The 15,116-nt window shown below is 30.4% G+C and overlaps 1 protein-coding gene across 1 annotated transcript in view; it reads right to left on the bottom strand.

Moving 5' to 3' along the window:
- LOC117171897 overlaps positions 1-14,067 on the bottom strand; it is a 17,288-nt gene extending 3,221 nt beyond the window's left edge. The window contains exons 1-3 of the mRNA XM_033359545.1: positions 13,955-14,067; positions 4,815-4,951; positions 1,533-1,709 (exon numbers count right to left, since the gene is read on the bottom strand). Of these exons, the coding sequence (XP_033215436.1) occupies positions 1,533-1,709; positions 4,815-4,947 (310 nt within the window). The 5' untranslated portion in view covers positions 4,948-4,951; positions 13,955-14,067. The remainder of the gene's footprint in view (positions 1-1,532; positions 1,710-4,814; positions 4,952-13,954) is intronic.
- Positions 14,068-15,116: the final 1,049 nt, after the last annotated feature.

Genomic DNA, 15,116 nt, shown 5'->3' with positions numbered 1-15,116 from the left:
TTCCAATTTTAAGTATTAAAAAAAAGTTAGATATCTGAAGACATCGAAACCCGTAGATTCCGAATTATTATGTTTTAGACTGTTAACTATAAAATTAAAAAAAATCTACTTCTAAATTGTAATCCGAAAGCTTAACAAAGGACCCTTGATTGTCGACTACTCTATTTAAGTAGCCTCTCTGCTTGTTATTTATGATCGTATTCTTATTTCAATTTCGGAAAGGATATTTTAAAGCCTTCAGACCATTTAAACGAGCTTCCTGGACCTTTAAAAATATCTACCTGAGTGCCTACGGAGAATTTCTCTGAGCTTCTTTGACCTGAAGAATTTTTAGTATATACTCAAAGATTCTTTTCGGTAGGGAGGCATGTGATGCTTAGAAAATTGTCGATTTCACCAGTTTTAGGTTCACCCTGCTTTTTTCCTAGGATAAGAAATATTTTGCCTTCAAAATCTGAGAAATGATAGCGAACATGCTAACGGACGTCTCCGCACACTTTATTTGTGTTTTTTTATCAAAAAATTGTCGATATTGCTATTATGTATATTTCGAGGTGATGTGTGTTAAAATTCGCCTGAGCGTTACTTCCAAACTACACAATATTTTTGGACGAAAACTTTGGACTAACAAATAAACATAGTAACTAATGTCCCGGAACTAACCTTGTTTGCAGGCCATCAAAAAATTTTATTTCATAAATAATTTCCAGATTGTCGAAAAGGCAGAGATGAAAAACGACGTAACCTCCAAATAATGCATATGCATAAAATTTTTATTTAGCAAAATACATTTTTTTGTTATTATCCCTCAAAAAAAGTCCAGGGACGTCCGTTATGATATTTTATAGCATCTCCGAATTCAGTTTTTAAAAATTTTCAGTTTTGTGGAAAAAAGCCAGGGAAACTGTAAGTATCACATGCCCTTAAATAGTAAAAAAGTTCTTGTTTGAAGACTCATTTTTCAAATTTATCTTTTAAAAATTTCTTAAGACATCAAAACAGTTTTTTCTGAAAATTAATCCCTTTCGGTTGAAAATTGTATGTTAAAACTTTGTGTAATGATCTATGACGAAGAAAGGGATAGTTGAAAATAGATTTAAAATAGCATGACGCATAGTCATTGAACAGTCCCTAAAAGGGAAAGTTGTTCCATAACACTATGAAACAATTGTTCTTACCATATTTCTAAAAAGCAAGCACAATTTTCTTCTACAAATTACTACATAAATCTCTTTCAGAAAAAGAGAACCACAAAAAAATTCATAATTAAAGCATTTTCAGCTCAACGTATTCATAGCCATCTGAAACAACTCGCACCGGTTTTATTTTTATTTCTCTTTTCATTCTTTTTTAAATTCATGTTTGTACTCGACATTCCACTATTTTTTGAAATAGAAAATTGATGTCATGTCACATCACGAAGACTAAAGGAGGGATTGCTCATTCTGTCTAATTATTAAGCAGCTTTATTGCGACTGGTCTAGCATAAAAAGTGAAATGGTCATAAAGTGAGGAATGCAATTAGAACTCACCAGTGTCAGCTTCTGATTGTGGCATAAATTCTTGCAACTCGTTTATAAGGGCTCTTATTTCTTCGGAATCTTTTTGAATACTGCAAAGTTCCTCTTCGTTGAAGTCCAGCGTAATTTGTTTGCACAATAGGATTTGAGTAATGACGTTCCCAATATTCGATGGCCCCGATTTGCTCTCTACGGAATTATGTTCATTAAATTATAGTGATGAAAATCCTTTTTACCCGCTAACTGAATTATTTGTTAGAAAATTTTATTTTTAATCCATGATTTTAAAAAGAACGTTCTAAATCCAAATTCCTACCTTACTGGCTTTAATAGCGTTCCACACAAGAAGTGGTTTATGCCTGAACTAAGTTTCTAGAATGTTCTCGAAAAGTCTTGATAACGAGGTCACAAAATGATCTTACTGAATTGTGAAATACAAATTTGCGTAAACATTTATTTAATGCGCTAGATATTGAGGTTTAATGTTGTGATTTGAGAAGAAAGGCTATGTATGATATTCTGTTTTGTCCGTGAATTTGATTTATTGATTTTTTATACATATGACATTTAATAAAAACTTCATGTCCTTATTTAGTGCATGAGTTATTCACGCATTAAATATGAACAGGATTTTTTTAATTAAACGCATTATCTTACAAGGTAAAAATAAATGGTCATTATTTTCTGTTAGTTATATCACGCAATAGAAAATACGGGGACAAGTCGAAATATACTTAATCGAGATAATGAGTAACTTTGACGTTATTCACGCAAGTTCGTCTCTCACAATTACGCAATACCATTTTCTGACGTCTTTGGGACCTTTTGAAGACATTCAGAAATTTAGCACGGACATGAACCATTTCACCTGTGTTTCATTCTCGAGGTCGGTAAGGTAGGGATATATATTTAGAACGCTCCCTGTCCATCTACTCACGGCGATGCCGCCTGGACACTCTTTAAGAAAGTTTGAAACCCGTTTTTTCAGAATTAATAAACATTTAATTCTTTAAAAATATATGAAGCAATATTTTTAATTTTCAGTTAAAAACAAATATACAAAGAATGTGAATTTTCAGGAAATAATTTTTTTCTTGGCTCCTAATGCTTAGATATATTATTAATCAACATAAATTAAAACCTAAGCATACACATTTTATATACAAATAGCAAATTTTCCAACGTTTATTTACGAACAAAATTTCTCTTGAACTAATATTTATCGACGTAGATTCGTAGAATTATTCATATACGTAAAATAGCTAAAATCTCAGTTTTAGCTTTTTCACAAATAATTTAAGTTAACAAATAAAAAATTGTAATTATTTTTTGTCGAAAAAGAAACTCTATTTCTAAAAAGTCCTTTTCCTATTTATAATTCAATATTATTTATAACAAAGCTAAATATTAATTGTAAACAATAATCTGCATTCTAGTAAGTCTATTAAACTATTGTGATACACATAATATGGAAAAAACAGTTTTTCAGGAGAGAAGGATGAAAATTTTCTATTTGTTAACTTAAATTATTCATAACAAATATACTTGTTGAACTATTTTCTGTATGTGAGTAGGCTTGTAAAAACTCTCTCATGTAGATTATTTGAAAAAGAAGTTTGTTCATAAACAAAATACCAAAATGGTCTACTGTCTTATACAATTTGTTGATAACAAGAGAATTGTACAATAAACAAATTCTTTGTTTTCTTCGTATTCTACTATTGCACCTAAAGTTAATTAAAAATATATATTCGGATTCAGAACAAAGAACATTTTTTTCAAATGCTCTTTTTATTGTATCTTCGTTTTCAAAAAAATATTCTAAAAAATTATTATTTCGGAATAAAAAATATTTTTGAGTGATCTAGATTGAATTCTTATTATTAGATTTTGGTTTAGAAATTAAAATTTTAGAGAAGAGCCTGCTTCTATATGTTGTTCACTATTATTTTTACACTCAATAATTATTGTGATGCAAAGTTTTTTCATTCTTACATTATTTTAACGCAAATTGCTTCAAATTTAATAAAATTAGAATTCAAAATATTAAACATGTTAAAAAATACACTTATTACTAAATTAATTATTTAAAATGTATTTGTTTTCTTATATTGATATATTTAAAAAATTGACAACCAATTTCAAAAATTGAGCTTTCTGCTTCGAAAATCTACTTACTTTTAAAAAAACATCTAACTCGTTGAAGAAGCTTTTTCTTAAATTTTAATTTTAACAGAAAAACCTATTTTTGCCCACTGCATGTAATATATTTTCAAAATAAAATTTTTGATATAATCATGAACCTGATTGTATAAACAAAATCGTGTATAAGCTAATAAACTCTCCTTCTTCGCATCCACAGTATCCACTGCTTTTAATTAGTCACCATATTTATGTTTAGCTCATTATGAGAAAGAAGTAAGTCAAGAGAAATTTTAAACTTCTCAGTTTTCATAAAACCAACAACTCCAAGCTTCTAAATAAGCTAACAAGTATAATAAATCCCTACTTTCAGAAAAACCTAGTTTTCTAAACTTGCTCGTTATTTCCGCCGTTCGGGCAAAATTGCTTCTTGCGTAAGCAATTTGATCCCTAAAGTGGAAAATAAGAAAATTCTTTCTATTTCAGGAATATACCATGATATGTTTTTGCCATTATTTCGTTCTAATTTAAGGAGAAATATTTTCCTTTCAGAAATTAAATGAAAGAAAGAAGTGTAGGTGCAGAGTGGAGAACTGATGGGAGTAGAAGTTTGAAGAAATTAAGAGTGGAGATGTAGGGAAAGTAGGGACAGATAGAGTAAACAAAGGAAAATGAAAGGAGGTGAAGCAGGGAAAGTGAGATGAAAATTAAGGAAAATGTATAATGGGGAAAATGTGCAGCGAAGAGAAATGAGAAAAGCCGAGGTTAAGCGACATAAGGTATCGAGGAGTAAAATACGATGGTGAAAAGATGAGAGGAGAAGTAGGAAAAGTAATAAAATAAATGGAAATGAGAGAAGAGGTGGCTATGGGAAGTGAGGGAAGCTGAATTAGGAAAAGTGATGGAAAATAATGTACGTAAAGTGAGGATAAATTGTTGGAAATTAAATTAAGGAAAATTAATCATGGAAATAAGGAAAGGGAAGTAGGGGAAATTAAGGAATTTTAGGAGTGGAAAAGTAGAAGAAGTGAGGGGATGATACAAGAAAATTTTTTTTTTTGGAAACTCTAATATATATTGAATCATTTTTGAATGTGAAATATAGGTACGATTTATTCATTAAACTAAAAAAAAATGTTCTATATAATTTACCAAAATATCCTGTCATGTCCATTGGCACGATGCGAATCAAATTCTTGCTCTTGTAAAGTTCTCGAAGGAAAAGTTGGGCGAGGAAAAATAATAGGACCAAATTGGGACTGTCTGCTGGTATGCCTGACTCCATCGCGCTGTAATTCAAAAGAAAAATATTAACGTCTTGATTTTCCCTCGACAGAGAAAAACTTTCACAATTTTCTTATAGGTTTAAGTTCTGATAAGAAAGACAGGGTAATACAGGATTCGATTCCCCAGACGATTTCAAATTATCAGCTCTTTCCCTGTTTTTCCTGATTTCTGATTCCTGAGACAAATTTGTCACCTTTTCAAGTTTTTTCTGTTTTTCTTTATTTCCGGATCCCGTCGAGACTCTACTATTGGAAAAAATGTCAATTTTTTTATTACATGAAAGCTCAATATGCTTGAAGTTACTATCGATTGACACTTTAATTACCGTGGTTTCCACAGTGCAGGGAGTTACTGAATTTCAGGAAATTTTGGATAAACCAAACTCAAGGTTTATTTTATTATTTTGTTAAAAATGCAAAATATTCGGTAAAATTTCATTTTCTTTCGTTAATAATTTGCCTTTTTTATTGAAAAGTTAATTTATTTAGTCAAAGTCAAAACTCATGGTTAAGCATTTAACTGTTTAGTAGACAATTTGTCTTTTCATATTTAAATGAATTGTTTTTGGTTTAAAATTCAAATCCTTTTTTGGTTGGTACATCAACTATTACATTTTCTATTGAGACTTCATTTTTTAAATTCAATTACTTAGTTTAAAAAGAGGGATACCTTGATAAAAATGTATGTCTTATTAAAGATTCATCATTTTAGTTGAATCAAATAGTTTTACTATTTTGTAGAAAATTCATGTGCTTTGTTTAAGATTCGTCTTTTATGTTAGTACATTTATTATGCTTTCTGTCCACTAATCATTTCCCGAGTTGAAATATAGGCCCTACTTTAACATTCTTCACGCTAATATTTGTAGGGGCTAAAGGTTGTAAAGTAGAGGATATTCCCATACGATTTTTGCCCCCACTTTAGCGCTCTTATGGGCACAAATTTCCAAATCTTCCATTTGGGACGTCAAAATAGAGGCTTGTTTTTTGTTTCTAATTTAACGCTCCAAACTCTACCTTCCTGTACCGAATATAATTATTTGACGAAAAATTAAAAAAATTAAAGCAAGAAGCAGTTCTAAAAAATTATAACCGACTTTTCGCCACAAAAAATTAATCTTTTGTATTATTATATTATTACTATTATACTCTTATATTTGTTCACATATTTAAGCTATTTATAATCGCACGCTATGAAAATTTTTATTCGCCGCGGGTTCGAACCCTATAATTTGCGCATTTCTAACGCTTAAACCCTCTCGGCTAGCCTAGCTTGAATTATAAAAAGAAAAATCTAAAATATAACCTACAGCTGTGCAAGGCCATCATGAAATGTTTATGAACCATTCTGCAAAAAATATTGGTTCGCTTTTAATTATATATCTACTAATATTTTAAATGTTAGAAATACTACAAATTATTATTGTATATTTTATGTGCTTAAACAAGATTTGAACTAAATCCAAAAATATTTTAAGATATTTTAAAAGATTAAAAAAAATTTAATATATATTTTCAGAAATTTAATAGATTTTAAAGGATTTCCACAAATTTCCGAAGATTTCAAAAGACTTTACAGACTTTAAAGAATTCAAGAACATTATTTATATTTTAAAATTACTTTCAAATCTTAAAACTCATTTACATTACACAAAAATTCCTTAACAAATCTTCAAAATTACTTAAAATCCCTTAAATTCATAAATAATATCTTTAAATACATAAAAATATTTTTAAATTACATGAAGATCCTTAAACTCTTTTGAATTTTTTAAAAATTATTTAAAATGCTTTGTAATATTTTAAATTCCTTCACAGACTTTTTAAACTATGTTAAATTGATTGAAATGCCACAAACCCCATTAAAATCACTAGAAATATCTTGAACTCATAAAAAGTATTTTAAAGTTTGTAAAATCTCTTGAAAATTCTTTTACTTTTTGGAATTCTTTAAAATTATTTAAACTCTTTTGAAATTCATTTCTGAACTTTAATCTTTTTTAATTTTAAAGAATTTTTAAATCCCATTAAATTATTTTGTAATTCATTAAAATCCTTTTAAAACCTTGAACATATTTTGTAACTATACAATAATACATAAACTCTTTTAAAATTTCTTTAAATTTTTAAAAATCATTTTAAATAATTTGGAATCTTTAAAAACTTGTAGAGCGTAAAGGGAAATTGGGGAATATGTCAGAATATTTGTGAATATTTCAAGATATTGTGGAATATTAAAAATATTTAAGATTATAAAGGATATCAAGAATACCAAGAATATTGACAGAATACGTGTATGGGAATATTTAGTGAATGTATCAGGAATCTTGGAGTGATTTACCCCTCGGAATATAGAAATAAATTGTTTGAAAATATGACATTTTGAAGAAAACATTTTTTTTAAGTAAATGTTACATATTGGTTCCAAGTAAATTGTAATCAACGTCGCTTTTTGGAGAATAACGTACTCGAACGAATAACAAGCATCGCTGACCGAATCCATTTAAAATCAGCAGGGGCCTACACTTGAAATCGCAGAATTATTCGAGAGCGAAATCTATTGCTTTTTAAAGGAAATTATACTTTTTTAATTTTTTCAAAATTTAAAGAAATTTGGTTGAATTTGGGAAACTTCAATTAGCAATTTAAAAATGATTAGTTCTTATGTAATTTGAATTTGATAAAAATAATTGAAACTACAAAGGCTTTGATTATAAAAAGTTGTAATATCAAAATTTTTGCGGAATATAAATTTTCTCAGTTTAAAATGAAGTTCGAATTCTTTAAGTTTCAAGGTTCTAGAGTAGAATTTTTTTCGTTTTTAATGTTTCCCATTTTAAATTATAATTTAGTTTCAAAGATTGTTTAGTATAATTCAATTCATTCATTGATTTTATAACAATTCACCTAATTAGCTTAAAGTTCAAATTATAATTTCGTTCTGTAAAAAAAATTTTAAACCTTAGAATTTCAGAAGCTTCATCTTTGAAAGATTTAATTTAGTTTTCAGTATTAAATTGTCAAATCTTGATCGCTATGAATTTATAATTGTATAAATTCAAAAGTTTGCAACTTTTAATTATTCAATTTTGAACGCTTTTGAGAATAAATAATTTTCAATGAACTGGTCTTAAAATATTCAATTTTTAAGGTTTTTACATTGCCCTATTTTCTAAATTTTTAAGCTGTAATCATTCAATTTCGTGATGCTTCAATTCAAAAGAAAATTATATGAAAGGAAAATCTATTTCTTCAGAATCTGTGGCAACTAATTTGGAGTTATTTCTTGTGGTACAGAAAAAATTCAATGCAGAAGATTTGTATCCTTCTTACCTTTATATTTTGATGTTTCTTCTCGTGTGTTTGATACACCTTTCGGGGGGTTTTGGATCTGAGTTCTTTATAACCATCTTTAAAATCTTAGTGCAAACTTCTTTCATCTTGACGCAATGTGGATGTTATCACTTTAATACTTATGATTTAAAACCAATTAAACTGTTACTTTCCAAAATGGCGTGATGTAATTTTAGAGAAAACAAAGTATCTGTCACGAGGGCGCAGGCGTCGAGAAAATGACGCCACATATTTTGTGCGTTAAAATTCAAGAACGTTAAAAGAAAATTAAAAAATTCTACGGAGAATATGAAGCTTTAAAGGAGACATAAATAAAACTTAAGAATATAGAGTCGAGGCCTTCAATGTAGGGGATAAAGCTTATACAGAAGCAAAATAGAATGAAAATATCCTTAGGAGTGGCTACGTAGGAGCTAGTGACATAAACAGCCGCAAAGTATGGACAATACTTCCACTTGGAGCGTCAAAGTAGGGCCTATATTTCGACTTGGGTTATCTTTTTAGTTTAAAACTCGCTACTCTAGTTATGAATTGACCTATTAGATTAAAAATGCTTTAAATTCCAAGATTTGGTTGAAAATTTATTTTTTTGGTTTTTTGAAATAATCTTTTTTAGTAGATAATTATTATTTTTAGTCGAAAATTTAGCTTTTAATTGACAAATAATTAATTTGCTTAAAAAAATTAACTATTTTGTTCGACATTTTTTCTCGCTAAAAATGTAACTACACTATTTTTTGTTGAAAAATCAAATTTTGTGTTAGAAATTTAATCTTCTGGGTTGAAAAGTCATTTTTTTTATTCAAGATAAGCCCAGTTATTAAATTTATTTGATTGGGTTGAAATTAAATTTATTCACTGAAAGCTTATATATACACCATTATACACTCATCTACCCCTTTCGGGGTAGGCGTGACTTACTCGGTGGGGGAAGGGAGTAATATGTGGAAGGGATAGAGAATTTTCAGATTGATCCAGAATTCTCGTGTTATTTATGTAAATGAGACGTTCGTTCCGCAACACTGCTCCGACCCAGGTTGCTGATCAATCTGTCTAGCAATCACCCCAAGAGAAGATCCTCACAAAGTCGTTATGTAAGATTCCCCACTTGGGTCCATTAGTGGCCAAGATCTTTTGTTTCAGGCGTCATTCACTGTACTGACACTTTTTATTAACTATTTGCCATCATAATTTCCTGCCCTGGCATACTTCTCTAGCTTCTTGTATGTCCATGCATTTTTTCATGCAGGCTCTCGTATTTCTGTGACTTCTTATGTCCCTTCTAACTAGAGTCTCATTCATACATTCTAACCATTCTTTCCGCGGTCTGCCTCTGGGCACGCTGCAATTTACTTTACCTTGATACACTTGTTTCGTTAGTCGTTCATTTGGCATTTTCTCAACATGCCCCAACCATCTTAACTGATTACTTTCCCATGTGTCTACTAGCGTCTCTTCTGCACCACGTTCTTTTAGAATTATCTTGTTACATACTTTGTCCATCAGAGTTTTCCCGCATATTATGCGCATGAATCTCATGTCAATTGTGTTAATTTTACTCTTATCTTTTTCTTGATAAGTCCATGTCTCGCTACCGTATAGTACAGTCGGTACAAATATAGAATTATGTATTGCCATTTTAGCTTTATTTGATATATTTTACTCCTGATAAGGGGACCTTCTCTACCAATAACCTTCTTACCTTCTTTTATGCGTCTATCTAATTTTTCATCTATCTTCCCATCCCTAGTAAATAAGCTACCAAGATATACGAACTTATCAACTTTTTCAATTCTCTCATCATTTAATAAAATATTGCATAGTGTTTTCTAACTTTTTCATTTGAATACCATAGTTTTTGTTTTATTTGCGTTAATTTTGAGGTCCATGCTCTTCATGCTTGCATCTGGTTTAATCAACATTCTTTGTAAGTCTTCGATTGACTCTGCAATAACAACCTTATCATCTGCGAACGTGAACCCATGTACCCTCAGTGTTTCGAGATCCACACCCTTTTCATCGCAAAGAGCCATTCTTAAACACTTGTCCATAAATAATATAAATAACCATGCAGACATAACGCATCCTTGTCTAACTCCTTGAATAATATCGAAACAGTCATTCAATTTCCCATTCACCCTTACACTCGCTTTGCTACCCGTATATATTGTTTTTATAGCTTGTAGGAGCCATCCATTGACTCCATACTCTTTCAGGACTTCCCAAAGTTTACTTCTGTCTACATTCTCAAAAGCTTTTTCTAGGTCAACAAATTCACAGAAAACTTTTTTTCCTACTCTCAAACTTTTTTCTGTTATTTGCCTTAAGCTAAATATTTGATCCGTTCATGACTTTCCTGGCATAAACTCACTTTGGACTTCCCAAATCTTTGCTTCTTTTATTTTCATTATCCTACGAACAAGTATTTTTTATTATATTTTACTTACGGTACTTAATAAGCTAATCTCTCTGTAATTATTGTAGTCGCTTTTATCTCCCTTTCTTTTGTATATTGGTACGATAATCGATGTTTTCCACTCGTCTGGGACGTCTCCCATCTCGAAACATAAATTTATCAATTCGCACAGTCTATGTGGTATGCACGCGCCACCGTGTTTAAGCAGTTCAGCGTTAATACCGTCTACCCCGGCAGCCTTTCCGTTTTTCAAGTTCTTAATTTTATCCCTAACCTCAGTGACACAGACTTTCTCAGTTGAGTTTTCTATCGCATCGTGTTGAACATCGCAGATGTGGTGTCCTATAGCTTTATCTCCGAATTGTCTGCTAAAATAGTCTCTGAAAGCCTCTAGTATTCCGTCTGCATCATATACCATTTTCCCCCTACTATTTCTCATATTGACAAATTCTGTACTTTTGTTTCCTTCAATTTTTTTATAAGGTAGTTTCTTGCTTCCTTCAAAGTCGTTTTGTATTTTCATCTCTTCTTCTGCTCTAATTGTATCTTTACGTTCCTTAACTAATCGTTTAAGTATCCTGTTCTCTTTGTTTTTTGGTCAGTCTGAATTTCATCATTCCACCACGCATCACCAGACATTCTTCCTACAACTGTGGTTCTATTTTTCATTACAGATTCTTTTTATATACAAACTCATGAATTTTGTTGAACCTTTTTTTTGTAGAAAATCCAATCATTTCGTTGAAAATTAATTTTTTTTGTTGGAGACTCATCATTTTAGTAAAAAATTTAATTCTATGGAGAAAATGTAACTATTTTGCTGAAAATTCTTCTTTTTTTTTAGTATAAAATTCATTCATTTTGTTAAAGACACGTCTTTTTGGGAAGAAAGTCCATTTGGTTTCGGCAGTAATTTCATATTTTCGGCTTGAAAATTTAATATTTTTAATAAGATTTTTCTTTATTAGCTGAAAAATCTTTCTTAGTTAGAAACTCAACTGTTTGGTTGAAAATGCGTCTTTTTAACTTGAAATTTGTCTGTTTTGCTTGCGTTATTTTTTTTAACTACAAATTTAAGTATGCCACTTTTTCATCAAAATTTTTTCATCAAAGTTTAATATTTTGATCAGAAATTCATCTGTTTCCTTAAAAAATAAACTACTATTTTATTAACAAATTTATTTTATTTGGCTCAAAATTAATTTTTTTTACTGAAAATCTATCTATGTTATTTTTAGTTGAAATCTTATCTGTTCTAGGTGAAATTTCTACTACTTTCCTGAAAATTTGGTAAAAAAATAATCTTCTTAGTTTAAACTTAATCTTTTTCGTTCAAAATTAATTTCTTTAATTGAAAATCTAACTATTTTGTTCAATATTTATTTTTTGCTGGGAATTTATGTTATGTTTTTGGTTAAATTTTTCTGTTAAAATTTTATACTTTGTTAAAAAAATAATCCTTCTTCATTTTAGTTTCAAATTTACTTCTTTAACTAAAAATTTATCGAATATATTTTTTGTGAGGAAAATGTGTCTTTTTGATAGAAATATATTCTTTACGGTCAAAGATTCTTTTTTTTTATTAAAAAAATTAATTTCTTAAATAAAAATATAACTTCAGTTAAAAATGTATTGAATTAGTTTAAAGTTCATATGTTTCGTTTAAAATCCAGATATTCTTGGTTGAAAGATCTTTTTTTTAACTATTATTACATTCTTTGTCCAAATTTTTTTATTAGATTGAAAATTTAATTATTTTGTTGAAATTTTATAATTGCGTTTAAAAGTCAATCTTTTTGTTTCAAAATTAAACTGCTTGACTGACAATTAAAAGTTTATGTTAAAAATTCATATTTTTGGTTTGTGAATGACACCCTTTAGAATTTCTTTTCACTGTTGTCCCTAAAATTGTTCAAAATAAATTTGGAAACAAACTCTTTCTGCAATAACATTATTTATATCCTAGGTGCAAGGTTGTTTTTATCCCTGAAAGAAAAATTTATATCAATCAAGCAAAACGAAAGATCGGCCAGAGGAATTCAGGAAAAGTGATGAAAGTTAAAAATTGGAATTTTTTAGCATGAACTTTGGTTGCATCATTCTAAAAGATCTATATTCGTCGGTCAATTTAATGTTTGCACTCTAAAAGCGATTGCATGTCACTCAACCTATAGAGTACTTGGTTAACTCTCTGGTCAGGTACTACCTAGAATTTCTCTTTCAAACAACACTACAAATAGTTAATTAATGAGGAAGATCCTTGCAAGCGATACGGAATTTCCAGAAACTGCTAATCATGAATTATATAGATGTATAAAGGATCAAGAATCCCCTTTGCGAGAAGATATATTTTATACAAAATAAATAGGCAAAGCCATAATACGTGCCCAAAGCGTGAATAATGAGTACCCTTATTAAACTACATGGCCAATTTTGGAATAGAAATTATTAATAAAAGCGAGGTTTTCTACTCTATAAAGCTGTCAAGGGATGAACCTCGAAATTGGAGAAATAACATAAGAGATTCCAATTCTTTTACTATCATTTTAAGATGTCGTCAATAAATTAAATAAACCTTTTGTGCACACTTGGGTGCCCGGGTACCAGGCACCGTACACTTTTGCAAATAAGAAGAGTCAAAATAAAAATTACGCTTGGGGCCTCTGAATCGTCGTTAATTAGGTCAATTCTAAGCACCTATTGTTCTTAAAATTTAATACGGAATTTATTTGCAGAAATAATCGACTGAAAATTATACATACTTCGCAGAAACACCCATGGTACCCAGGTACCCACCATGTAAAAATTCAACTTCAAGTGGATTAATAATTTCTTATCCAGTTATTACATTAATGCGCGTAAAATGCGTTGAGTAATAATACACGGAAACAAATTCTTGAAGCGAAGGACTGAATCTAGAATATATTAAACTTAGATTAGGTAAAACGTGCAGTTAGTTTGAGTTAAACATTTAGTTTCTTCATATAAATTGTTCTCGTAATCAGTAATTTGGACAAAGTTTCTAAGGTCGAAATTTTATTATGTTCGACAGATTGTGTACAATTTTGTTATCTTTAGATTAGATAAACATTTAGTTGTTATAGAAATATACTAACTTACAGTAGCAAATTTTTCGTCTGGTATCGAGAAAATGATTTTCCCTGAAATTCGTATAATACATTTGGAGGTAAAGTTTGTTGTTTTTCTCGCGTTCCTTGATATTTCAATATAGTTACCGTCTACAATCTAAACACTTGTAAATTGATATTGTCCAATAATGCACCGATGCTCTTCCAATAATTCCTTCAGACACCTATTCTTAATACACTAGCCGTCCAATAAGACGACGAACGCGAGACTTTCACCGTCCGGGAAGACGACGGCGTGAGGGGTCCCCACTATTCTGCGCTGAGAGCGTGTGCGGTGTAGAGTGAACTTTTGTGTTAAGTGAAACATTAGGTCGTGTGCATTGCAGAGAAGAAAGTGGAGGGGATAGAGGTACGACCTCCGTCGTCGTTTCGTTAAGCGTTCGCCCGTCGTTATGTTGAGGGGGTCGTCTTGCCGGAAGTCGTCTTATAGCTATACTTATTAGGGGTTTGACTATACAATATCCTTCGTATATAGAAAATGGTCAACGATATTCATTTTCACTGATCCAGGGAGCTTTCTAAATTCCTTCGTTCGTTTTCAGCTAAATGTTTAGCTATAATAAGAAATAATCCCCCTGTCACAGCTTAATTTTTGTACCGTGTATAATAATGATATCCCTGCGAAGTTCTATGGATTTATTTAGGGGAGTAAGGTCCTAATTCGGCACAGTAAGAGTTTTTGTCTAAAACAGAGGGTAAACAGGGTGTAATGGCGCTTTAAATTTCTTGGTCCGGTAGCACGACCTTTTATCCGATAGAAAAATAGACGTGATTAGGTGAAAGTACAACGAAATCAACGCACGTAATTGATTAGACTTTTCAAAATACGGAAAAACATGTATGTAGCTGCATTAATAGAATGGAATTCCGTTTGCACGAAAAATTGAGACCCCGCTCACGCTTTCAACAGAAAAGCAAAGTGGTAATATTTAGCGTTAATTACGTCCATGTCTACTAATCTACAATACGGCAAAATGGTTAAGCCGAAACGCGCACCATCTCCGATAAACACGAGGGTGGCGGATTAACAAAAAGGGCCGACTTAGGTCAACTCTCCCCTACTATGGGTGCATTGATTTGTGCCCATTGTATGAGTATTTTACTTCCTTATAGGAATCAAATTTTTCGTTCTCCTTGAGGGAGCTTTTCCTCTAAAAAAAGAAAAAAAATACTTGGAATATTTTTTTAACTTATGTTTCTTTCTTAACAAAATATCGCTCATGATTAATCAAGAATTGTAATTGAAAGT

This window comes from Belonocnema kinseyi, chromosome 4 (assembly GCF_010883055.1).
Source record: "Belonocnema kinseyi isolate 2016_QV_RU_SX_M_011 chromosome 4, B_treatae_v1, whole genome shotgun sequence".
Lineage (NCBI taxonomy): Eukaryota > Metazoa > Arthropoda > Insecta > Hymenoptera > Cynipidae > Belonocnema > Belonocnema kinseyi.
This window is presented reverse-complemented; position numbering and strand designations above follow the sequence as displayed.